The sequence below is a fragment of the Oryctolagus cuniculus genome, chromosome 17 (genome assembly GCF_051225735.1).
Source record: "Oryctolagus cuniculus isolate XC-2025 breed Fujian yellow rabbit chromosome 17, ASM5122573v1, whole genome shotgun sequence".
Lineage (NCBI taxonomy): Eukaryota > Metazoa > Chordata > Mammalia > Lagomorpha > Leporidae > Oryctolagus > Oryctolagus cuniculus.
The window spans coordinates 41,538,078-41,562,173 of NC_142883.1; the positions used below are offsets into that span (position 1 = coordinate 41,538,078).

The 24,096-nt window shown below is 58.4% G+C and overlaps 3 protein-coding genes across 11 annotated transcripts in view; 1 reads left to right on the forward strand and 2 right to left on the reverse strand.

Annotated features, from left to right (window-relative positions):
- Positions 1-12,775, forward strand: part of MYO1D (myosin ID) — a 341,376-nt gene extending 328,601 nt beyond the window's left edge. For all 4 annotated transcript variants that reach the window (XM_051824625.3, XM_089317415.1, XM_089317416.1 and 1 more), the window contains one exon: positions 10,394-12,775. In XM_051824625.3, the coding sequence (XP_051680585.1) occupies positions 10,394-10,550 (157 nt within the window). In that variant the 3' untranslated portion in view covers positions 10,551-12,775. The remainder of the gene's footprint in view (positions 1-10,393) is intronic.
- A 1,129-nt stretch (positions 12,776-13,904) lies between these two features.
- On the reverse strand, positions 13,905-19,296 carry CDK5R1 (cyclin dependent kinase 5 regulatory subunit 1). Of its 3 annotated transcripts, none has more exons than XM_089317423.1 (2): positions 19,138-19,296; positions 13,905-17,393 (listed from the first exon to the last, which is right to left on the reverse strand). In XM_089317423.1, the coding sequence occupies exon 2, from the start codon at positions 17,279-17,281 to the stop codon at positions 16,358-16,360; it is 924 nt and encodes a 307-aa protein (XP_089173549.1). In that variant the 5' UTR covers positions 17,282-17,393; positions 19,138-19,296; the 3' UTR covers positions 13,905-16,357. The 3 variants fall into 3 exon arrangements, with proteins under 3 accessions (XP_089173549.1, XP_089173550.1, XP_008269290.1); XM_089317424.1 differs by lacking the exon at positions 19,138-19,296 and adding an exon at positions 18,537-18,967; XM_008271068.5 differs by lacking the exon at positions 19,138-19,296 and adding an exon at positions 17,717-17,857.
- A 3,923-nt stretch (positions 19,297-23,219) lies between these two features.
- PSMD11 (proteasome 26S subunit, non-ATPase 11) overlaps positions 23,220-24,096 on the reverse strand; it is a 91,486-nt gene continuing 90,609 nt past the window's right edge. For all 4 annotated transcript variants that reach the window (XM_089317422.1, XM_089317421.1, XM_089317420.1 and 1 more), the window contains 2 exons: positions 23,610-23,752; positions 23,220-23,490 (listed from right to left, as the gene is read on the reverse strand). In XM_089317422.1, coding sequence (XP_089173548.1) covers positions 23,610-23,752 — 143 coding nt within the window. In that variant the 3' untranslated portion in view covers positions 23,220-23,490. The remainder of the gene's footprint in view (positions 23,491-23,609; positions 23,753-24,096) is intronic.

The window sequence follows — 24,096 nt, forward strand, 5'->3', positions numbered from 1 at the left end:
AGAGCACCTCATACAAGTATGCACCCCGCAGTTTCCATGGGGGACTGGTTCCACGACAGCCCCCCGCCAGGAAACACCCAAATCCACAGACGCTTCAGCCCCTCGTGGATATAAAATGCCATAACCTGCCCACCCTCCGGTGATCTTCAGATCATCTCCAGATTACTCAGGCCCCCTCCCTCATATGTGGAAAGCGCGTGTCGGTAGTTGCTGTGCCATAATGTTAGGGAGCGCCGACACAAACGATGTGCACGTGACCCGCTGTTTTTTTAAGTTTTCTATATTTGAGAGGCTGAGCGACAGGGGGAGATAGAGAAAGTTTCATCCACTGGTTCACTCCCCAAATGGCCACAACAGCCAGGTCAGGGCCAGGCCAAAGAAAGGCACCTAGAACTCTATCCAGATCTCCCACATGGGTGGAAAGAACCCAAGCACTTGAGCCATCTGCTGCTGCCTTCCCAATGCATTAGCAGGGAGCTGGCAGGAAGCAGACGAGACAGAGCTCAAACTGGCAATCGGATATGGGACGCCGGCATCACAGGCAGCAGCTTAACCTGCTGTACCACAACGCCAGCCCCTGTGAGTTGTTTTTCGAGTTTATGTCCCATTTGCCGTTGGTTGAATCCACGGGCATGGAGCCCACGGATGTGGAGGGCCAACTGCATGTAGAGGTCGCACTTACAAAGCAAGATAATGAGTTCTCTTTGCAAAAGGATTCTTCGGTTCCCAGAGGGCACCCTTCAAAGAGCGAGTGTCCCTAGTGCATCCGAATGTTTCTGTCATGCTGCACACATGAACAGTCCCCTGCACAGAGCAAGGACCCGGGAGAGCACATGCCCTGGGATGCAGCCCCACCTCACTGATGGCTCCGTCTTTCTTCTTGACGACCCTGCTACGAAGGTGCTTACTGCTGGCCCCGCGTCTTCTGGTCGTGTCTTGTGTTGAAGATGCCACAGCTGCTCTCCCCACCGCGTCATTTTATTCCAGACAATGACAGACCTCCTTGGGTCAGCCAGCGCATTGGGAGCTCCTGCTGGGGGCATCAGAAATGCATGCGCCACCACCACGCAGAAGCACGCAGGGAGCCCAGCTGGTGAGGAGTTACTGTCTCAGGGCAGGAGGCACAGCGGTTAAGGCTGGGACTCTGGTGCAGATTGCTGGCGTTCAAATGCTGGCTCTTCTGTGTGGCTTTAGTCTTTCATGTTCAGAAGAGGAAGCATAAACACTCACGTGGTAACGAGAAGCCCCATGAAGCGGTATGTGTAGGGCACGTGGTGAACGCTGTATACTGAGCACCGTACACTTTGCTGTTAGTCTGCTCATGCACAGTGAAGTCCCATAGACCGGGTGCTTTTGAACAGCAGAAATGGATCTCCTCACAGCCTGGAGGCTGGGAGGCCCAGGGCCAAGGCCGGCACGGCTGGGTTCTGGTGAGGGCTGTCTTCTCGGGTTGTAGACCGCTCCCCTCTCGCTGCATCCTCCCGAGGCAGAGGGGAAGCGAACGGCTGGAGTCTCTTCCGGCAGGCCAGGGCCTCACCCTGATGACGTTCACTCACCCGTTTTGGAAGTGATGAGGTTCTGTCTCCAAATACAGTCCTGTCGAGGGGTAGGGCTTCGGCGTCGGAAGGAGGGTGGGGGTGCGTGTCACCATTCATAGTGCTACTGCTACATTGGTATTATATTCTTCTTTTACAACTATTGTGCTGTAGGCCAAAACCTGAATTCTGTGTAATGCCAACAGTTCGGTTCTTATTGAAAAATTGAAAAAATAGTTATTATTTGAAAGGCAGAGTTATAGAGAGAGGAGGGCAAGACAGAGAGAGAGAGAGAAAAGATCTTCACTGGTTTACTCCCCAGTTGACTGCAACGGCCAGGGCTGGGCCAGGCCTAAGTCAGGAGGCTGGAACTCCATCTGAGTCTCCTAATGGATACTTGCCATCTTGTGCTGCTTTCCCAGGCACATTAGCAGGGAACTGGGTTGGAAGTTAACAGCCAGGACTAGAACTGGCTCCCGTATGGGATGCCATTGTTGAGATAATCTGGCTTAACCTACTTAGCCCCAGTGCTGGCCCCTCTTTATCAAACTGTCATGGTCTAGAACAAGTAATATGTGTACTTTCAAAGAACAAGCATTCTCTAATTGATGAATATAGGAAATACACACAGGCACCAAGTTTCTTAACTGTGTTGCTCAAACCTTTGTTACTGTGGCCAACATTGTGGCAAAACAAGTTAAGCCATGGTCTGCCATGATGGGCATATCATAAGGGTGCCAGTTCGAGTCCCAGCTGCTCCATTTCCTATCCAGCTCCCTGCTAACATGCCTGGGAAAGCAGCTGAGGATGGCCCAAGTCCTTGGGCCCATGCACCCATGTGGGAGACCTAGAGGAGGCTCCTGGCTCAGGCCTGGCCCAGACCCAGCTGTTGTCGCCATTTGGGGAGTGAACCAGCAGATGGAAGATAACTCGATATATCTCTGTCTAACTCTGCATTTCAAATAATTTTTTAAACTCTACTTTAATATTATTGTCCATATTTTAATATATTGTCCATTTAAAATTTTTTAATTGAGTGGCACAGAGAGCAAGCTCCCATATGCTGGTTCACCCTTGAAAAGCCTGCAATATACCAGACTGGGCTGGGGCTAAGCCAGGAGCCAGGAACACAATGCAGGTCTCCCACAGGGCCACGAGGATTCAGCTCCCTGCTGCCTCCCAGGGTCTGCATCAGCAAGAAGCTAGACTCAGGAGCCAGAGCCAGGTACTCCAGTACGGGGATGCAGGCATCTCAACCAGTGTCTTAACTGCTAGGCCAAACCCCTGCCCCATCTACATTTTTGAAAAGACGTAACATCTTCCATGTGGACTTGTCATTACGTGTTCGTAAATTATACACACACACATGCACAAGAATACTCTTCAGAACTTGTGGGAGATGAAATCAAGGGGTGCACGTTAAGCACGGTGGTTAAGTCACCACGCGGAACGCCCACATCCAGCTTGAGCGCCAACTTCACTTCCAGCTCAGCTTCCTGCTAATGCTCATGCCAACCACCAGTGGACAGAAACTCTCTCTTGCCTGTTTCTCTTTCAAGTTAAAAAATAATAAGTTTGTGAAAATGCAGTTAAAACAAATTTGAAATCCATGCATGTTTCAGGTATTTAAAAGGTTAATAGAAAATATGTATTATGAGGCCGGTGTTGTAGTGTAGTAGGTTGAGCCGTTGCCTAAAATGCCAGCATCTCATATAAATGCATCTAGTCCCAGCTGCTCCACTTCTGATCCAGCTCCCTGCTAATGTGCTTGGGAAAGCAATGGAATATGGCCCACGTGCTTGGGCCCCTGCACCCATGTGGGAGATTCAGATGGAATTCCAGGCCTCTGGCTTTGGCCTGGCCCAGTCCAGGCCATTGCAGCCATTTGGGGTCTGACCCAGAGGATGAAATCAATCTCTCTCTCTCTCTCTCTTTCAAATAAATAAATAAATCTGTTTTTAAAATTTTATAAAAAAAAAAACTGATCTCAAAATTGTTTTGCACAATAAACTTTTTTTTTAAAAAAAGGAGTTGTTTATTTGAAAGAGTTACAAAGAAAGAGATACAGAGATCCTCCCTCTGCTGGCCACAACAGCCAGGACTGGGCCAGGCCAAAGTCAGAAGCTTCCCCCAGGTTTCCTACATGAGTGCAGGGACCCAAACACTTGGGCCATCCTCTGCAGCTCTCCCAGGCACACTAGCAGGGAACTGGATGGGAAGCAGGGCAGCCAGGACATGAACAAGCACCCATATGGGATGCACCCTCTCAGGGTGCACCTTGGGGTATGGGTGTGTATGTGTGTGTGTGTGTGTAAGTATCTGCCTGGTGAACTACTACCTGATAAAGGAAAACAATCATGCAATGAGCTTTTTCCCCAGGAATGCTTTTGAGCAGATCACTTTTGATTACTATTTCACTCATAGGAGCAGGCAACTGGCCTGCTAAGGACACCCACAACCCATATCAGAGTGCCTGAGTTCAAGACCCAAGCCACTCCCAACTCCAGTTCCCTGCCAGTGCACACCCTGGGAGGCAGCAGGTGACGGCTCAGGCGAGTGGGTCCCTGCCTCCCACGTGGGAGACCTGGATTGAGTGCCAGGCTCCCGGCTTCAGTCTGGCCCCGCTTCGGCTCTTGTGGGCATTTGGGGAGCAAACCAGTAGAAGGAGGCTCGCTCTCTCTGTGTGTCTCTCTCTTTGCTTCTCAAAGAAATAGTCTCTGGAAAATGGAATTAAAAGATAAAATTTAAGACATAATATTTACATATTTTATGAGACTTCTATATTTGCTTTATACATAATTTATATATTACGTAATATATATCTGAGACTCATATCTTATTCTATCCCCCTTTTAAAATTTTCCTACGTCCTGATTTAGCTGGGCTTCTTGTAAGTAGCAGACATTTAAAATCAAGTCTGCGAAGACCCTGTTCAGCGGAGTTTGCACGGATGGGTTTGTCGTGCAGCTCCCTTGTCAGTATTGACTGCATCTGGGCGGTGCGTTCTTAGTCCCAAGCTTCTTTCTTGCGTCTCTTGTTGCCCTTTCCCACCGCCCATCGGATGAGTCAGGTTTCCTTTTCACCTTCCCTCTCCTCCTTTGGAAGTGGCCATTCTTGACGTGACAGCTGAGACTGGCCATCTCGCAGAGCCCACGTGGGCTCAGGGCGCCCCTGCTGTGGCCTCGCTCCTTAGGCCGGTGGCTGTGAAGGATGCGTGCCCTGGTCTCCTCAGCCTGGATGAGAATTTCCCATGTTCCTTTGCAACAAGTGTGGTCTCTCCCTGGGCCCCCGAAGTTCTTCCCCTTGCCTTTGGTGATGCACAGATTGGCTTTCCAAGAGGTCAGGAACGGGGAGAGCTTGAGGACTCTGGGTTTGACTGAGAGGCTGTTTGCTTTCCCATCCAGTGGTTCCTGGCCAGTTTGGCAGGCTGGAAGGCAGACTCCCCAGCTGCATGGCCACCCAGGCTGGGCGCCGGCCCCACCCCCCACCTGCACTGCCTTCCCCTCCCCCGCTCCCTGTGGCCACCTGGAGGCATCCTCTTGCCTTTAACCCACACTGTGATCTCAGAGACGGCAACAGAGCAGAGCTGTGCGCTTGGTGCCTGGGAGCTGAGGCCCCAGTGAACCTCCTGCTCAGCCGGGCTTGGAAGCCAGGCCCCAGCAGTCCTCAAAAGCTCCAGGAATGACTGAAGAACTACTCACACGGGGGTGGCAAGATCTTTTTGTGTCTTTGAAAGGCTTCCGTGATGACAGTGCGGAGGGTGTGGGACAGGGGGACAAGCTAGGAGGTCACAGGGAAAGCAGGTGGGCCTCCAGGAGGAAGCAGCTCTCTGGCCTTAGCAAGGTGACAGGGGTGGGGCACCAGGAGGACCAGAGATGGACACTCAGAGACGGGTGTGCAGGGTTCTGTCCAGGAGGTGGCTAGAAGATGTCCCCATGCTAGGACTGGGGACACTGACTGTCGGGTGGTGATGGCGTGAGAAACCACGCCCAGAAGGCTCCTTCCCCAGGGGCCCTCCTTGCCCTGGAGGCATCCGACGGGGAGTGGTGTCCTGGCTGAGCACAGAGGCTGGCACCACCCCCGCGCCCGGGCCAGGCGGCCAGATAGGTGCCAGGCTCGGGGGAGGCCCACAATGGCCCCCGCACGCGACCCAGCTTTCCACCTGAGAACGGTTTTGTTTTCTAGATAAAAGGGCTTCTGCCCCCGTCCCCCAACAGCTGTGAACCCAGCGGGGAGTGCGGTGCTGCCTGCCCTGGGTTCCGTGAGCAGGGGCCGTGGTCGGTGGTGTCACGGAGACTGACAGAAGCAGAAGTGACACTTCCCATGGCAGGGTTTTGAAAGAGGTGCCCTCTGTGGTGTGCCGGCCACCAGCGGAGGAACTTGCTTCTGCGAGGAAGTGAAGCGCTGAGAAAGCGCCCTGGGGACGCCCTACCCAGGCGGCCTGGGGTCTTGGCGACACTTTGGAAAGCGGCTGTTCACTGCCTGCCTGTGCCTGGCGCTAGGCCAGGTTCTGCCCACCACATCCTGTGGCCAGTCGCCAGACGACCCTGCTTTATCCCCACGAAGTTCCCAGGCGGCCATCTCGCTGTGCTACCGCACCGCAACCCTCTTCAGACGCACTTGGGAGAGCCGGGTTCAGCCCCACGCACCGCCAGAGGAAGTGCACGGGAGTGCCAGGGAGACTGGAGAGAGGCCCCGCGCTTCCTCAGGCCCTGCGGGGCTCAGCAGCCTAGCCAGCGCCTCAGCCTGCTAATCCCAGCTTAGCCGGGGCGCCCAGCTGACCCCGGGCCTGGGAGGAAGGGATGTGGGCCCTGGGCCCCACCAGCTCCTGGAGCGGCGCAGGGCCCGGCGGAGCACAGCTTCTGATGGGCACGAGACAGGGTCTACACAAACGCATGAAGGAAAGGAGTGCCTGGGAGGACGGATGGGTCACGGAATTCCCTAACATGGACAGGGACAAAAACACCCTCCCCCTCGCAGCCAGCCGTGGGAGGGAGACCCTCAGCTCTGACTCAGGTCAGAACCCAGTCACTGACTCCCGGGCCGCGGTCCTGGCCCCAGCCATCTCACGCTGGTCTTAAAATCTGGGTTGCACTTGAAGTGAGCGACACAAAATTTACCGCCGCTCACATTTAGTGCACACACCACGCCGTGCACCCCTCGCCTCTCTGGTTGCACTCCCTGGAAGCAGTGCCCCCATACCGACTCCTCTGCACAGCCCTTGGAGCCGCTAAGCTTGGCCCCCGCCGCCGCAGACCTGCCTGGCCTGGCCGTTTCCCGTGAACGGAGCACCGTGAAAATGCTGCCTTTCGCAGCGGGCTTCCGCGGCTCGGCACGTGGCGGCCCGGGTCGCCCGGATCCCTCTTTCTTGCAGAATGATTCTCTGTTGAATGAAACCATTCTGCGTTTTGTGGACCCGCTCATCCGCTGATGGACATCTGGGCTGTCTCTGAGTTTTGCAGATCGTGCCACTACACGTGGCCACACACGGGTTCGTCTGAACACCTGCTTTCATTCTTCCTTGGCGCATGCGTAGGAGCGGAATTGCTGGGTCCTGTGCTCGCCTTCTCAAGGAACCGGCAGAGTCAGCCCAGATTTTCCTTACTGTGTCGTCTGGCACCGGCAGAGCAATGCCGGGGGGCGGGGGGGTGTCTCTTCAGCCAGTTCCTCCTCCTGCCCACACTGTTCTGTTAGGAATCCAACCACATCACTCAGCCTCCTGCCTGCCCAGACCCCACAGCAGCCCCAACCTGAGGGCCAGGCTGGGGGTCAGGCCACGGCCACTCAGGACTGTGCAGAGGAAACAGACAGAAGCCTGGACATTGGCTGTAGCTTCACACGACAGAACAGAGTCGAGAGCCGGCCATGCCCCCTGGACGTGACCTTGTGTGAGGGTCATGCCCACTGCCCTCCTCACCCCTCACAGCCGATGAAGGGCACCTGCAGTGACTGCGCTCCTGACCCAGCTCCACGGGGCCTCCCAGCATTGACTGAGAAAGGAGCGGAAATGCGCAGGAAAACACTAGCGCAGGCTTCTCACACCCACGCTGCCTCTTCCTGAGTGCACCCTGCGCGTCACTGCCCGGACTGACCCCATGGAGGGTGGGGGCGCCATGGTGTCTGGCCTTGGTGAAGCCACTCTTAGTTGGACGCCTGTGTCTCCCATCAGAGTACCTGGGCCGAGTCCCGGCTCTGCTTCCAGTTCCGGCTGCCTGCTAATGAGCACCCTGGGAGGCAGTAGTGGTGGCTCAAGGACTTGGGTCCCTGTCACCCGTGTGGGAGACCTGGACTGAGTTCCCGGTTCCTGGCACTAGCCCAGCCCTGCCCCAGCCATTGCTGGCGCTTGGGAGGGAACCAGCAGGTGGGAGAGAGGGCTTGCTCTTTGGCTCACACGTGTTCTAAGTAAGATGAAAATAAGCAGGCAGCCTGCTGAGGCTGAGAGGACCCCGCATCTGGGGCTGCAGGCATCAGAAACCATGGACTGGGGCTTCCTGGATTCCCAGTGCCTCACTGGGCGCCTGGGAGGGGCCCGGAGGCCGGGGCCACACCGATGGGCCGGTGCTGGAATTATTTGCTCCCTCTGCAAAGCAGGCCGAGCACAGGTGGATTATGCACACCTCACAGCTGCCAAAGGCTCACAGAAGTCTGAGTGATTTGGAAAAGGTCATGAAGCCAGCATGCCAGCAGAGCCGGGACAAGACCCAGACCCCTAGTCCCGAGGCCCCTGCTCCTGTATTAAGACCTTAAAGCAATCAATCCTGCAGACAAAGCGTGGCACCTGCCCTTCAAGGCCACCTGGTGCTGCCCCTCAGCTGAGAACACTGCCGGGAGGTGGGGGTTGGATCTTCGCTCCAAGCAGGGCCACTCCCTCCAGCTAGTGCCACTGGGCAAGGAGAGGACAACTGGCCACCCTGGGACGCGCACACGGCTAAGGCGGGCACCAAGGGGAGCCGCCAGCTAAGGGGCGTCGTATCATTAGCTGGGGGCTCTGCTCTGCTGTCTGTGGCAGCTCCACACACACACACACACACACACACACACACACACACACAGCTCCTTTGCACTTCCTTGCGCGGCTGGTATTCACCCCACCACGGGGTTGGGGGTGTGAGCGGCGGTTCTCCTCCACTGTTCCGGCCACCCTGGGGCGCCGCTGTGTAAGCGTCATTCACACCTCCCCACGTCCCTGCATCCAGACTGTGGCGCGGACACTGGACACAGCAGAGCCCAGGAGGCAGGGGCCACTCTGCTGATGCGGAGCACAGAGCGGGGGTGGGCAGGGGCTGGAGCCAGGAGGTCCCGGCTGGCAAGCCCCCTTGGCTCTTGCTCTCTGTTAGCTTTTTTCAAGCTGACCTTGGATGTAGCCACTTAGGGCCTATCCTCTAAGACCCCAGGTCAGCCCGTGATTCCGGCCCCCAGCAGTGTGCTCAGCTCAGGGCACAGGCCATGCCCGCCAGGTCTCTGCCCCTCCGGCAGGGACGAGTGCGGGGCCCACACAGGGAGGCCGCCTGAGCTCAGGAGCATCTCCGGCCTCTGGCAGGCCACACTGCTGGAGCTTCGCTCGCTCCTGGCCTGCACGGGCACTGCAGGGGCCCCACACCCAGGCCCCCATAGCCACGGCCATGCGTCCGCCCCACAGGGCAGCCCTGGCTCCCTCGGGGACAGAAGGGGCCTGAGTCACTGCCTCTGATAGGCTCTGCTATTTTTGTGTCCAAGTCCGGTTAAAAATAGCAGTCAAAGCCAAGGTTTGAGCTGCAGCTGACAAGACATCAAGTGCTGGCTACCTAACGGCCACAACAGATAACCGTAGGTCTCTCCCCGCGTCCACTTCCTGTCATCAGTGAGAGAGCAGGCGGAGCAGCTGGGGGGAGCCCTAAGCCAAGAACGCCCCACCTCCCTTTCCCAGCTTTGGAGCCTCCTGGAAGAGGTTCCCTGGGGGTAGGCAGCTCAGCAAGGACCCCCCACCAGTCCCCAGCACTCCACAGTGCTGCCTCGCAGACCCTCTCCCCGAAGTGTGTGCCACCCGAGGAGTTGCCTGGGAATCTGAGTTGTTTCTCCCGGCCAGCAGGTGCTTAGAAAGCGACACACACACACTTCTCACTGCAGGGCCAGCCCCTGCCCTTAGTCCACTGCGCCCAGCGGGGGTCCTGCCCACGCCCCAGAGGCCCCCAGGGTGACACTCCCAGGGCTGCCGGCAGCGCCAGCCCACCCCGCCTGGAGGTGCCCAGGCTGCAGTCCTGTCTCCCTGCCCCTCCCCTCTCCCAGCATGGGGAGAGCTACCAGGGCCAGCGAGTTTCTCAGCTCCCGAAGGACGTGCAGTGCGGGGCGAGGAGCTGACAGGTAGAGCAGGCACAGCAGGCCGGCAGGGACACATGGCGCCCCAACAGGTAGAGCGTGGGGTCCCCAGGGCCGGGGGCTCTGCAGCTGAGTCACGGCCCCAGACTTCAGAATGAGTCTGCAGGGGCCGCGGGGGAACCGAGGCAGACCTACTTCTAACAGGTGGACTCTGTGACAGGCAGAGACCGGCCAGCTGGGACCCAGGGGGCACTTCTCAGGGAGTTGGCGGTGGGGAAGGGTCTCCCGAGACCCAGACCACCGGGAGGTCGTCGCCTGTCAGAACTCTGCCCTGCGTCCGCGATGCCCAAGGGCCTCAGCCTCTGCCTGAGCACCGCTAATTCTGGGTTCCCCGCCTCCCTCCCCTGTGCCTCCTCCACACACAGCTTTCCTGGGGCTGAGCCTTGCCAGGGCTCGGCTGGAGGCTGCAGCCCCCGGGAGCCTGGCACAGAGCAGGGCCCCAGCGGAGGCCCCCATTCTAAAGCTGCCCACTAACCACCCGCCCGTCTCTTTGGTTCTTCCAGCGAGAAGCGCCACCTGCAAGTGAACGTCACCAACCCGGTGCAGTGCAGCCTGCACGGGAAGAAGTGCACGGTGTCCGTGGAGACGCGGCTCAACCAGCCTGAGCCCGACTTCACCAAGAACCGCTCGGGCTTCATCCTCAGCGTGCCCGGCAACTGACCGCTCCAGCCAGCCGAGGCCCAGCCCGAGAGCCAGAGGCGTGAGGCACGGGGCCTGGGGCGCGGTGGCCAGAACACACAGCCCCCCAGGAGCAGTGGGCCTCGCTCAGCAGCCTGGGTTCCAGTCTAATTGCTACCTCCCCGCTAATGCCTGCTAGGAATCAGCTCGCAAGGGTCCGCGCCTAAGGGAGGGGCTCCCCTCTGCCTGCAGGACTTCCTCCCAGCTTTCTTCCTTCCGTCTCCGTCTTCCCATATCAGCTTTGTATGGCGCCCACTCAGTCAACCAAAGACCCTGGTGCCCGCCCCAGACCACACCTCCCACACGGCCAGGTCACACCAGCGCACATGACCCAGTGACCAGCTGCTGACTCCTGCAACCGGATGGAGTTGGGCAGCCCAGGACGCAGTCACTCTCACTGGGAGCCCCTCCTGCCACCACTCCCCTCCCAAGGTGATCACCAGGACCCGGCTCAGGGAGGCTGTGCTCAGAGCTCCTGGGCAGATGTTCCCGCCCCACGCCAGCAGCCAGCCAAAGCCTCCAGGTGAGCAGGTCCACCCGCAGAGCCCGCAGCTGGCAGAGCAGCCACGCCCCTCCGGAGCCTATCCTGGGATGGTCCCTTGCTGCCAGGGCCCCTCTCGGGGGAGAACACCACGAGCGTGGGCCAAGAGCCGTCTTCCCAGCCAGCAGTCGGAGCCCCTCTGGTCAGCCGTCCTCTCTGCTGTAACCACACCTGTGTCTGGAAGCCTGGGAGCCAAGCGGAGTCGCTGGGGCCGGAGCCAGGCCAGGCAGGGGCATGGCATTTCCTGCACCTCTAATTGTGCTCCCTGCTCACCAGGAGAGCCAGGACCAGGGCAGGGGCCGCAGCACAAGGGACTCACGGCAAGTGGAGCAACAGAAAACAGCACAGGGTCCTGGCACTGCAGGCCAGGCCAGGATGCCCACGCCCCAGGCCCTGCACTTACCCCGCCTGCACCCTTACCCCAGGAGAGTGCCACCATCTTGCCAGTTTCTGCCCAGCAAAAAGCCTGTGCCCATCAGAGGTGCTCAGAGGCCCCTCGTCCCCTACCCCCGCTGCTGAAGGGCCACCTGCCAGGGACCCTGCAGGGAGAAACGGAACGCTTGCCTTTGCTGGAGGGGACAGAGCAGTGCGGCTGGCGCTGTGGCGCAGCAGGTCAGGCTGCTGTGAGCAAAGGCTGCAGTCCCGGCTGCTCCACTTCCGACCCAGCTAATGCTCCTGGGAAAGGCAGCAGCAGACAGCCCATGTGCTTGGGCCCCGGCCACCCATGTGGGAGACACAGATGGAGTTCAGGCTCCTGGCTCCCACCTGGTCCAGCCCCAGCTATTGTAGCCATCTGCGAGGTGAACCAGTAGATGGAAGATATTCTATCTCAAATAACTTTTAAAAATAACCCTGGGCGGGGGGGCACGTGCAGAACACGCTTCCCCACGTTTCATGGAGGGACCGGCAGGGGCATAAGAGAGGAACTCACTCAAATTCCTTTCACCATCTGTGATAGACACTGCCCCCTCCCGGTGCCCCGCCCCCACCGCCCTGCCCCAGCAGAAGCCACCAGTGCCTGCCTGCAGCCCCCCGCGCCTCGCCCCGGGCCTGCCCCACCCCTGCTTCCCACAGCCGGCCCATTTTGCACTATGTGCAACCCGCAGCACAGCCTGCTCCGCCGCTGCCCGCACAGCGCCTCGGGCCCAGAGCAGCAGCGCTTACGGCTGTGCCGGGCTCCACTGGACACCAGCCGAACCCCTAACTGGAGCTTCTCCTCCCCTCCTCTCCTCTCCCGCCACGTGCAGGCCTGTGCTCTCAGCACCCCGAAGCAGAGCATGCCAAATGAGTTGCCTGTCAGAGGCAGGAGAGGACGGCGTGGGCTTGGACCCCCTCCCTGCCTCCTGATGCTGCCTCAGGCCCCTCAACCCAGCGCCAGGGCCTTCTGCCGGGGCCGCAGGACGCCGCTGTCCACAAGCACTTTCTTTTTTTTTTCTTTTTGATGTACCAAAAGAAGGGTTGGGAATTGGAGATGCGATCATGGTTACGCAGCCAGGGCGCCGAAGGGAAAGGAGACCCAGTGATTGTATGCAATGAGTGTTTCTCGTGATCAGATGCAGTTTTATGGTTTGGTGCGTATTTTCCTATTTTCCATTAAATTAACTATTTCTAAAGCATATTTTGATTTACCACCCAGAGCAATAAAGCATTAAATCTTATTTTTAAAGGTGTTCTGCTTATCTGTCATTGGAAACTATCACTGTGACATTTTCACGTACACAAAATCGGCCGTCATCCCACAGCACAAATAACGTCAAATAGAGGGCAGTGGGCCCGAGGCTTTTCAACAAAGTGCTCACCAGGGTGGGGGCGGGGGTAGCAGCGGCACGCAGCCCAGACGCTACCCAGGCACGTGTTTATTGAGCGAAGGCTGCAGCTTGGGGACACCAGACCGGGAAGGGTGGGAGGGGAGAAAGCACAAGGCAGCTGGCTCAGCAGGGAGAGGGGAGCTGCAGCAGACACAGCCAGGCCCCAGGGGGGAAACCGGGCAGCCCCGCCGCCTCCGCGTGCTACCCAGCCACCATCACTGCCAGGAAAGAGAAGCCGCGGGGTTTCTGCCACTCAGACCAGGAAGGGCAAGGACCCTTGTCACTGGGCTGACAGCACCGAACCACAACCTGAGCACAAGATGGAACTCCATAGTGCCCGGGGCAGCTGCAGACCACGGGGTGCAGGGCCTGGGGAAGGCCAGGTCCCCCCACCCTCCCCTGAGCCTGGTGGCACAAGCACACCCAAGGGGCCAGCGGGCAGGACCAGGCGCAGACCACAGCGAGGCCATGGGCAGCAAGACCCCGCCCTCCACGGCTGCTTATCAGGGAACCCCAGGGCTGGCTCTCTTGGAAACCCACACAGTGTGGCACTGGCAGGGTTGGGCCACAGTGACACCAGTGCACTCCTGCTGGCCTGGAAGCCTCCAGTGAGCGCCAAGCAGTGCCCAAGCACTGGACGGCAACACACAGGATCTAAGGCCAGCCAGCCCTACCAGACCCACTGGGCCAGCCCTGGCCAAGCCGAGGCCGAGGCGCTGGTCATGCCTACTCCAGCAGCACACACACGCGCGCGCGCACACACACACACACACACACCCGCGCCCCGGCAGTAATGCGAGCAGACCTGACCTATGCTGCCGCTCTCCTAATCACCTTAGCGTGTTAAGTCCGTTCCCCAGCTCCGTCCCCGTCCCCCCCCCCCCCCCCCGCCATACACAAATCCAATTATGTTCTCAGCACACGAACCATTTACTAAAGGGGCCCCCAACCTGCCCACAAACGACAGACCCACAGAAAGAGGCCGTGTGATGGATGGTCAGTGCGTTTTATTGAATCAGCACAGTACAAAAATAAATAAAAATAAGGGAAGGGGAATTAAATTACAGCCACACTGAGCCTCATGACTTTGTCGGATTATAAACCACACATACTCACAAACACGCGGTACATACATACAAAATGAGACAAATATAAATTAATATTAACAATACCCACAGTTTGGTCAAAGAATAGCTACAGAAGAAATTGCACTAAAAAACCAACATCCATCACACGTGTGTAATTAGCAGTTTCAATTATACAGCTATGAACAGTTCCAAGTGGGAAAAATGGCACGTTTTCTTTTCATTGCAAGTTGAACAATTGTTGGAACAAAACTAAATTCTAATAACTGCATGGAAAGAATATATCAACTCTTCAGGTTTACAAGAAAAAGAGGAAAACCAGATCCTGAACTATTCCTGCGGCTGGGTCTGTGCGTGGGGGAGTTCTCACAGCCATCTGTTCTAAGATCATTTTTCTTAAGACACAAAATGCTCCTGGCTTGCATGCACAATATCACTGTAAAAGCAACGATTAAAGAATAAAGGGTTTTTTTCTTTTTTTGAAGTCAGTTTTTTTCATTGTTCTAAAAGTAGTCTTCATAGCAGCATGTCAAACGGGGTCCTGGCGTGCACACTCCAGCGTGCCAGCTGCTCCTTCACAATACCGAGGGCCGCGGCCGCCTCCATGGTGTCCGGCCACTCCCGAAACGTGCACCTCCTCCAGAGACGTAATAAATAGAGAGAAGGAAACAGACACAGAACCGGAAGCCCGTGGACCTGACTCGACGGCACAGACGCAAGTCCCTTCAGCCAGCTGGGTGTGTGCTCTGCCCCTCCCCCATGCCGCCAGGGGCCAGCTGCCCCTCAGGTGGTGCGCGGCGCAGGCTGAAGGCAGGCTGTGTGGAAACTACAGCAGAGGAGAGACGCCGGGGCTGGGGGGTGTCTGTGCCAGCAGCCACAGGGCCCCGCCGGCCCCGGGTGTGTGCACACAGGCCCAGGGCCAGCTCGGCGTGGGTCCCGGGGGTGCAGCTGCCCACCTCCGGGAGCTGGGGGCCGGCAGGTGCTGCTCCAGGCCTCGCCAACCAGGACCTCAATTTCACAGCTTTCTGTTTCACAAGAGTCTCAGTAGTGCTTGTGCTGAAGTCGGCAGCCCCTAGGACCCACTCCTATGTAAAACGGCCCCCAGCTCCATCCTCCCAGCGGCCGGGACTGGGCAGATCCTCCCGGCATCTGCCCGCCGCTCTTTGTTCTCCGAAGCCGGAGCGACAGGCCACGGAGGAAGACCCGCTCCCTTCTCTTGCCCCTCTCCCGGGGTCAGGCCAGCAGGGGAAAGCAGCCGTGAGGCACACACCATGTGTTCCCGCAGCCAGCAGGCTAAGGGGGAAGCAGCCCCAGCGGCCGAGAGTGAGCGGGGCACAGTCAGCAGTCACACTCGCGTCCCTTACTGTCTCCAGGGCAAGACCGAGCCATCTTGCAACAGAAATTAACAGGGCTGGGGGTGGGGCTAGTACGCCACTATCATAAACCCCCAATCCCCGACACCTTCTGCCCCGGCGCTCAGCAAGACGGACGTCGTGGGCGCCAGCAAGAGGCCTGGGCACCTGGGTGGATGCCACCTGCCCAAGACGCGTGCTGCTGCTGACGGGCACCTGTGGCCGTCCTGGCACACACCGCAGGTGACCGGTCCGCGTCACTCAAGTGAAAAATTCAGCCAGGAGAGGAGTCGGCCCCAGCTCTGCCCCACCCCTTTAGCTAGGACCCAAAATGAGAGAACCGAATGAGTCAAACCAGCTTATTGGCCAACGCTGCCCACACAGCTGGGCGCAGTGGACAAGGGTGCAGATGGGGCGAGTTGCATTTCTCCACTGAAAGGAAGCCCTTCTCCCTAAAAAAGAAGTAAACCAGGGCCTCGTGTGGCCAGATGACCAGACGCAGTCCCCGCACTACGGCCGCCGCTCTCCGCCCCACCTTGGCTGACGCCGCGGAGGATCTCGCCCCACAACCCCGCTCGCCGCCCCGCTGGCCTCTGGGAGAACGAATGGCTCAAAACGGCTGCCAGCAGAGAGCCACCTAGCACAAACCCCAGTTCCTCCCCGGAGCCCCTGACCAGGGGCCCCTCTCCAGCACCCGTCCAGGGAGCAGAGGGCAGCCCGGGCACCAGCAGCAGAGGCGGGTCGGTCCTTTGCATTCCCCGGAGCGAGAGGCCAGCAGCCTGGCGGCTCTGGCCGCATCTTCTGGGTCTTGCACAAGGTCTGTGAGCTCCAAAGTACCCAGAGGTGCCGGTGAGGCCAAAAACGCACCCGGAGGAGAGACGGTGGGAAGGGAGAGCGCCCCGGCGGCTTCGCTAGACACGTACTGTACACAAAACTCCGATTCTGTTTAATAAATTTTTAAAAACGCACGGAACCCGCGAGCCCCCGGCGTGGGCCCCGGGGCTCACCGGTCGAGCCCGAGGAGGAGTCGCTTCTTGTCCTCCTGGCTGCTCTCGTTCTTGAGGTCGGAGAAGACCTGTGTGAAGTAGTGGGGGTCGGCGTTGATCTGCAGCATCTTGGAGCTCATGAGGTTGATGACGGAGAGGCAGCGGTCCCAAAAGGCCTCCTTGCGGCTCTCCACCAGGAAGGGCTTGAGGGGGTAGGAGATCTCGTTGCCCATGTAGGAGTAGGAGAGGTACAGGCAGGTCAGCAGCACGGCCTGGAGCTCGTGGTCCGAGCCCACCTCGGAGGAGATGACATCCCGGCAGAGCATGTACAGGAAGACCACGTTGGCCGGCGTGATGAAGCCCTGGTCCTGCCAGCCCTGCAGCAGGAGCGAGCGGTCCACACTGCGCAGCCAGAGCACGGGGTCCGTGGGGGACAGGTGCTTCAGGCGGTAGCACCGGCGGCACAGGAACTCGCCCAGGCAGCGCAGTAGCTCGCTGGTGGACGCCTGGACGATGACCCGCTTGGGCGTCCCCGCGGAGCTGACGGCGGGATGCGGGGCCTTCTTCACGGAGGAGGAGCCCCCGGTCTGGGAGCCCGGGAGCTGGCTGGCCGCGGGCGCGGGCGGCTGGGCCGGCGGGGGCTGGGCGAACGTGGACAGGTTGGCGCACGACAGCGACTTCTTCAGGTTCTCATTGTTGAGGTGCGTGATGTTGTTCTGGTAGCTGCTGTTGGGCTGCACCTTCTTGGAGTTCTTCTTCTTGGCCGACACGGCCACGATCCTCTTCCACGGGAGCACGGAGATGATGGAGTGCCGCTTCAGGTTCTTGTCCTTGGCGTTCTTGCTGTTCTGCACGGCCGTGTAGTGGCCCACGGTGGCCGCGCCATCCTCAAACAGCGCGGCCTTCCGGTAGCTGGGGGACAGGGACAGCACCGTGCCCATGGTGCCGCTGCACGCCCAGCCTGCCGGCCGGCGGGGAACACCAGCTCACCGCGCCTGTGGCCGCCCCGGGGAGCAAAGCGGGCGCTCCTAGGACGCGTGCGGCCCCTCGGATCTGCGTGGAAAACAAGATGGTTCTCAGCACCAGGCGGGGCTCCGCGCCTCGGCGGCGGCCCCCACGGACCCAGGCCCAGGCCCCCGCTGCGGGGGCCCTCGCCCCAGGCTCTGCGGCCCCGCCCGCGCCCGCGCGCCGCAGCCTCGCCGTCTCCACTGCGGCACCCCCGCCCGCCGCCGCCGCCGCCGCCGCTGCGGTCCCGAGGCGCAGCCGGGAGGGGCCCGGGCTCGGGCGGAGGCAGCCGCAGACCCTAGCCTCGACACCCCGCGCGGCCCCTGCCCCGGCTCCCGGGGCGGCGAGACGCTCGCCCAGCGCAGGCTTACCCGGCAGGCGGGGGCTCCTGCGCTCCGGGCCCTCCGCAGTGCGCGCCGCGGCTCCGCCGCCGCGATCCCGGCGCTCGGCGGCGGTGGCGGCGCTGCCGAAGCTTCTGTCCAAGGTTCTGCAGGCGCCGCGGCCCCGCCCCCCGCCCGGCCGCCCTCGCCGCGCTCGCGCTCCCGCCTCCGCCCCCGGCGCGCACCCCACAGGCCGTCCTCTCGGGAGCGAGCGAGCGCCGTGCGCGCGCCGAGCCCAGGCGGGCCCGGTCTGACCCGGGAGCCGCGGCCACCGGCGTCCTCAGCCCGAGCTGCGCGCGGTGCGACAGGACGCAGCCGCGAGCGAGGGGCGGCGGGGACACGCGGCGCCGGCCCCTCCCGCACTGCTCGCCGCCGCCCCGGCAGCGGTCCGGTCGCGCGAGGGTCCCGGGCGCTCGCGCAGGCGAGCTCGGCCGGCGGGGCGCGCCGGGGCCGGGCGGGGCCGAGCGCCGACCCCGCCCGCCGCGCCGCGCCGCCCCGCCCAGACACGTGCTGCCTTTGTTCCCGCCGCGGCGCCCGCAGCTGCCGGCCGAGCCCCGGGCCTGGCAACGCGCAGCGGGCCCTCCGCCGAGGCCGCGCCCGGAGCCCGTTCCCAGGAGCTGGGGAAAAGAAGGCTGCGGCGGGGAGAGGCGAGGCCGTTCCCGAAGCCGCCTGAGAACCACGCGCACCCCCGGTGGCGGCGGTCCCCCGGGGGCCTCCGTTTCCTCGCGCGGCGGTCTCAGAAATCCAGGCCGCGGCCGCGTTCCGCACTCCAAACCTGCCGTGGAGCCCCGGGCGGGCGACTCACCCTCACCTGTCAGGGCAACGCGGAAGCGACTGCTCCTCCAACCAGCCTCTGCCTCGGATGTTTTCCCTTCTACACCCGCCTGATCTGACAACCTGACGCCAATAAAACTGCGTAAAATCCCGGTCCCAGTAAGAGCCGTTCCTCAGACGTGACCCCAGGCCCTTGGCCAAGACCACTGTTCACTTAGTGCTTTTGATCGGGTGGTAACCTCTTCTCTGCCGGGGGTGCAGAGGTGAACGAACACCCAATTCCCTGACACTGAGCTGGCACCACGCCGAACCTTGCTGCCGTCGAGTCAGGAAGCGCTAGCATTCAGTTACCTATCAACCAGAAGTCGTTCATGGTGGCGACGCAGTTTTAGGAACCTTGGTGCCGGCGCAGGCATTACTCTGTACCCAAAGGGCTGCTCCCTGCCCCCCACACACACACACACACAAAGCGAGTTTATCCCTGCAGAACCACCACAGCAGCTGTTGCTGATTTAGAAGGCCGAGTCAGCTCAGCGTGCCCCTTTGAAGTTCCGCAGTATACAACTGTCTTAGTCCATTTTCCGTTGCTAAAACACAACACCTGAGCACTGGGTGATCCATAAAGAAAAGAGGTGTACCTGGCAGCCAAATCCGCTCAGCTTCAGTGGCTTCGGCTCAGCAAGGCAGAGGAGCAAGCCGGCAGGCACGTGGAGAGGCACGTGTACCAGCGAGAGGAAGGTTTTTTATAGCCACCCACTCTGCAATAACCACCCACCACCCATTCCCCCGAAAACCACAGTAGCTCCTTCAAGGGGGTGGAGCCTCCATGACTTTAAAGCTCCCACCTCCTGCCAATGCTGTTAACACTGGAGACCAGGCCTTGTGGGCTTTGGTGAAGACAAGCCATGGACACAGCAACAATCCTACCTGCTTTTCAGGTGGGGCAGTCCTCCGCCTTCAGGGCAAGACACTCAAAGTTGCTCCTGGCTGTTCCAGTCCTCTGGTCCACTGTCTGTCCTCCTAAGGCCAAGCTCAACCCCAGCCCGTGCCTCCAGCCCTCAGCGGAGATGGCCAAGCCCCCTTCAAATGCTCATGTGGAGCTAAACACTCTCCATTTCCCAAATTATGCCAGAGTCCTAAGCCTGTGATCCACCCCTCAGAAGAAAACTCAACCTCAATTCTAACTATTCAGTTCCCAAGCCAGAAGAACCCCTGCATGGGCCTTTCCCAGCCTGCCTGCAGTTTTTTTCTTTTTAAGATTTTTATTTGAGAAGCAGAGTTACAGAGAGAGAGGCAGATTTTCCACCTGCTGGTTCACTCCCCCAAATAGCCACAGCTGGGCTGACCCAAAGTCAAGAGCCAGGAGCCTCTTCCCAGGTCTCCCATGTGGGTGCAGGGACCCAAGGACTTGGGCCATCTCCTACTGCTTGCCCAGGTCATCAGCAGGGAGCTGGATCAGAAGTGCAGCAGCCAGGACTGGAACCAGTGCCCATGTGAGATGCCGACACCAAAAGCAGAGGGCTGGTCTACTATGCCACAGCACCAGCCCTGCCTGCATCCCGCATTCCCGCCTGCTCTCTTACCTTTGCCCTGTCAGCCAAAAGCACCTTCAAAAAGAGCTCCTTGGCGCAAGTGACCCAAACTTCTCACACCTGCCAGGGGCAAAACTGCGTCCAGCTGAGAAGCAACGGCCCTGACAGCCCACTTGTAGCTGTGCCTGAGGGACAGGTTTCTTCAGGAACCCCACCCACCCGCTGTGCCCGCTCCAAGGCACCACTCACAGCTGGTGCTCACCCACTCCCCACCCCCAGCTCCCACCAGTGCTCCAGTCGGGAGGCAGGAAGGGCCAAACAAGGACCCAGAAGGCAGGTCTGGCTGAATGCTGCAAGGCTGTTTTCATCCCTGTCATCTTCACCAGAGAACCATGGGGTCCTACCAGTCAGCCTACTTACCCTGTGGCCCACCCCTAGCTGCCGGCTTGTTGTTGCCTGGCAACAACAGTGCTGGGATGCCCACGCACTGCCCACCAGAGCCCACCCTTGGGACCACCCACTTCCCATACTCCCCCAGGAAGGAAGGCTGGCCAAAGTACGTGCCAGCTACAGCTTCCGGAAAGGGTTCCAGAGAAAGCCAGGCGGAGTCCTGGCTCCCGAGGAAGTCAGCCTTGTGACTGCAGAGATCACTGAGCAGCATCTAGTGGCGCTTCTGGGCAGCACGGATTACGTAACCACAGGACACGAGAGCCAGCCGCTGAGCCCCGGCCTTGGTTCCCAGCACCAGCCATCTCACTAGCACAGGCCTGGCATCGTGAGGGCTGGTACCCAGAAGGGACCCTCAGTGAGAGTGCCCGGGCACAGGCCAGCCAATGAGCCAGCCGGCCTTCTCCCACGCCTAGACTCGGCTTAAGAGAGGCCTGGGAGAGGAGCACTGTACAACCAGTCTCAGGGTCTGCAGCAGTGCTGGCGCCACCTTGGCAAGTCATAAAGGTTCAGTACTTTTAGTAGCCACATTAAAATAGTAAAAACATACAGGTAGATTTTAATAATTTATTTTATTTAACCCAGAATACCCAAAATATTTCCACACACATATAAAAAAGTGAGTGAGATAGTTAACATTTGTTTTTCATACTTGGTCTTTGAAGTTTGGCTTGTTTCTACACTTGCAGCACGTCACAGTTCAAACTAGCCCCACTGCAACGGCCCGACAGCCGCACGTGGCTCCAGGCTACCTGTGTACTGGACAGCGCAGGTCTACAGAAGTCAGACTGAGGCCCGAGAACGAGCAGAGAAACGCTGTGCTGTCCTGAGTCCCGCAGGGCTGCCCTGGGCGGGGAGACCCTCTCCCCACTGCTCCAGGTCTAGATCACTCTGGAGTGTTTACATTTTAAAGTCCTTTATAGAAGCAAAACTCTCTGCAAGTAAAATTACATACAGACCACGGTATTAGACCAGAATAGCAGAACTACTCAAACTGCTGGCCCCCAGAGCCCCCACAGTCCCTCAGAACTACTCCCAGAGCCTGAGGAAGTAAGAAAACTGCTGCTTCTGAAGAGCTCAAAAGGAAACTGAACCCCACTTGGTTGTCAGGACTCTCCCAGCACTTCCCCTCCCTTCCTGGGACCCTCACATCAGAATCACCTCCAAGGAAACATCCTCCCAGCACAGAGGAGTAAATGGGCGGAGGGTCTTGCTGCCCAAGCCCACTCATCGTCTCCACACCATGCCGCCTTGGAAAAACACAGACTCCATTCCGAGTTCAGACCTCACAAACCAATGTTCTTGCCCAAAACCCTCCAAATTTGGACTCCAAACCTGACCTAAGGGCTGCCCTTGAGCGAGTGCAGTAACAGAGCGTTGGCGGGGTTGGAAGGCTAGGCGTCGCAGGCTGTACAGAGCTGTTTGGACTTGCTCAAAGCCCTACAGCACTCAAGAAAGGACACCTTTTGAAAAAAAAATTATTTTTATTGGAACTCATCTGAACATCAGATATACCTGGTGTTGGTTAGCAAGAACCGTTTGTACATTTGATATTGATGGTGCCAAAACCAAAACAGTGACTGGACATGACGGGGAGGAAAGATGTTGAGAACAAAACCTGATTTTGGAGAGGAAAATAAAAGCCAGTCTGATTCAGTGAAGATGCAAAACCTGGTACAACAAAATCCTTTTACAAAATATAAATTTATTACGAAAATCTGGAAGGGTACTCTGAGAAAGGTAAAGAAAGAGAAAAGGAGGCCAGCAGGGAAAAGGCAGGAGGAAGGAAAGAGAAAGAGAAAGAGAACAGAGAGAGAAGACAAAATGTCGTTAAGCACAACAAAGGTGCAGAAGCTTACCTGCCCGGTGGCATTAGAGCCTTGTTATGTAATCGAGCAGAACACAAAGCATGCTGAAATAGTGCTCTACCTCCCATCCCTTCCACTCCAAGAGGTAAATAAAGAAGCTCCTCTGAAGGGCACATGAGGTTGCTCAAAAACCCAACGAGGAAAATTTTTAGAAAACAAAAAAAGAGAAAAAACCACACCCCACAGTCTCATTTCCGATGTTCACTGTTTAAAAAAGGAAGAAATTCATCTGCCAGCAGGAAAGGAGGAGTGGGAGAGCTGATGGATTTCAGACAGCCCAACTCCTCTGGAGGGGAGAAGAGGAGACGTGTGATGGTCTCCTGGCTGAGAAGAGAGAAGGGGAGACAGAGGAGAAGAGAAGAGGAGGGGCAATTAAAACACTGACGTCTCATCTGGTTTACGGTGTTAGAAGCGCCACATGCACAGCAGGCCCGGGGCTGAGGGCCCACACTGCTCCCTGCGTGCCGGGCGGACACCAGCTCCGGGCCTTGTCCCCATCCCTTCACAGGTCAGCGCCGAGCCCTGCAGGTGCTGCTGCTGCTGCTGCTGCTGCTGTGGTGGCGGCGGGACTTCGGCTCACCCGCTGGAGCCAGTGGCGGGGGGAGGGGAGGGTGGACAGGCCATGTGGCGGGGGTGGGGGAGGAAGAACACGGAACGCCTCATTTCAAATAAAAAAGAAAACAGCAGTCTATACACAGTTGTTTGTTTTGGTTCAGTACAAACAGAATAAAAAGTCGTTGCTTTCGATGGTCAGCAAACACCCAATTCTGAAGAGGAGAGGTGACACCCAGAGGGTGGACGAGGCCCCACAGTGGTGGGCAGGGTGCCTGGCTTTGCAGCCCTCTCCCGAGAGGCAGAGAGCACAGCTTTAGGTAGTGTAAGCCTTTTTCCTTTTATTTAGAATAATCTTTTTTTTTTCCTTTTCTTTTTTTTTAAGCAATTTCCCCACTCCCAAGTTGGGCCAGTAAAGATTACATGAAAACTGGCACACCTATCGGCTGGAATACAGATGCACCAAATGAGGATTTAAAAACTTTCCGAGCGAAAAGTAGAACACAAAGAAAAAAGAATCTCCTAGCATTTTCCCCCAAGGTTCCACTCTCCCGCCACACACACTCGCCAAAGGACCGCTACAGATCCAACTCTGTAAGAGAAGACAGGGCAGCGTCAATCGGGAAGCCACGAGGACACCAGGAGCAGGTTTCAGTCTCGACAGGCAGAAGACAGCGCTGCCTGGCCCTGGGTCCTAGAGCCGGCACTCACCTATGTCAGTTTCTTGGCTTTGTTGTAGAGGGAATCCACTACTTTACTCATGTTCTGAATTGTTTCCAGAGCAGCTTCGTAAGTTTTATCTACTGGGGGTTCATCGAAAATAATCAGGACACCCTCCCCCTGGTCCAAAATCCCTGCAAAAGATACAAGGGCAACCCAGGTAAAAGACAAGATTAGACCAAAACACAGCTGTGAAGCGGCCCACTGCCGAGCCGCCTCCATCTCTCCAAACCTGTCTCCCGCTCCACTTGCCCATGCTTATCACACACTCACCATGGGGAGGAGGGGTCAGGGTCCCAGGGAACCAGCAGGACAAACAGAGCCCTTTTTTTTTTTTTTTTTTTTTTGACAGGCAGAGTTAGACAGAGAGAGACAGAGAGAAAGGTCTTCCTTCCATTGGTTCACTCCCGCAATGGCCGCTACGGCCGGCACTGCACTGATCCGAAGCCAGGAGCTGGGCACTTCCTCCCGGTCCATG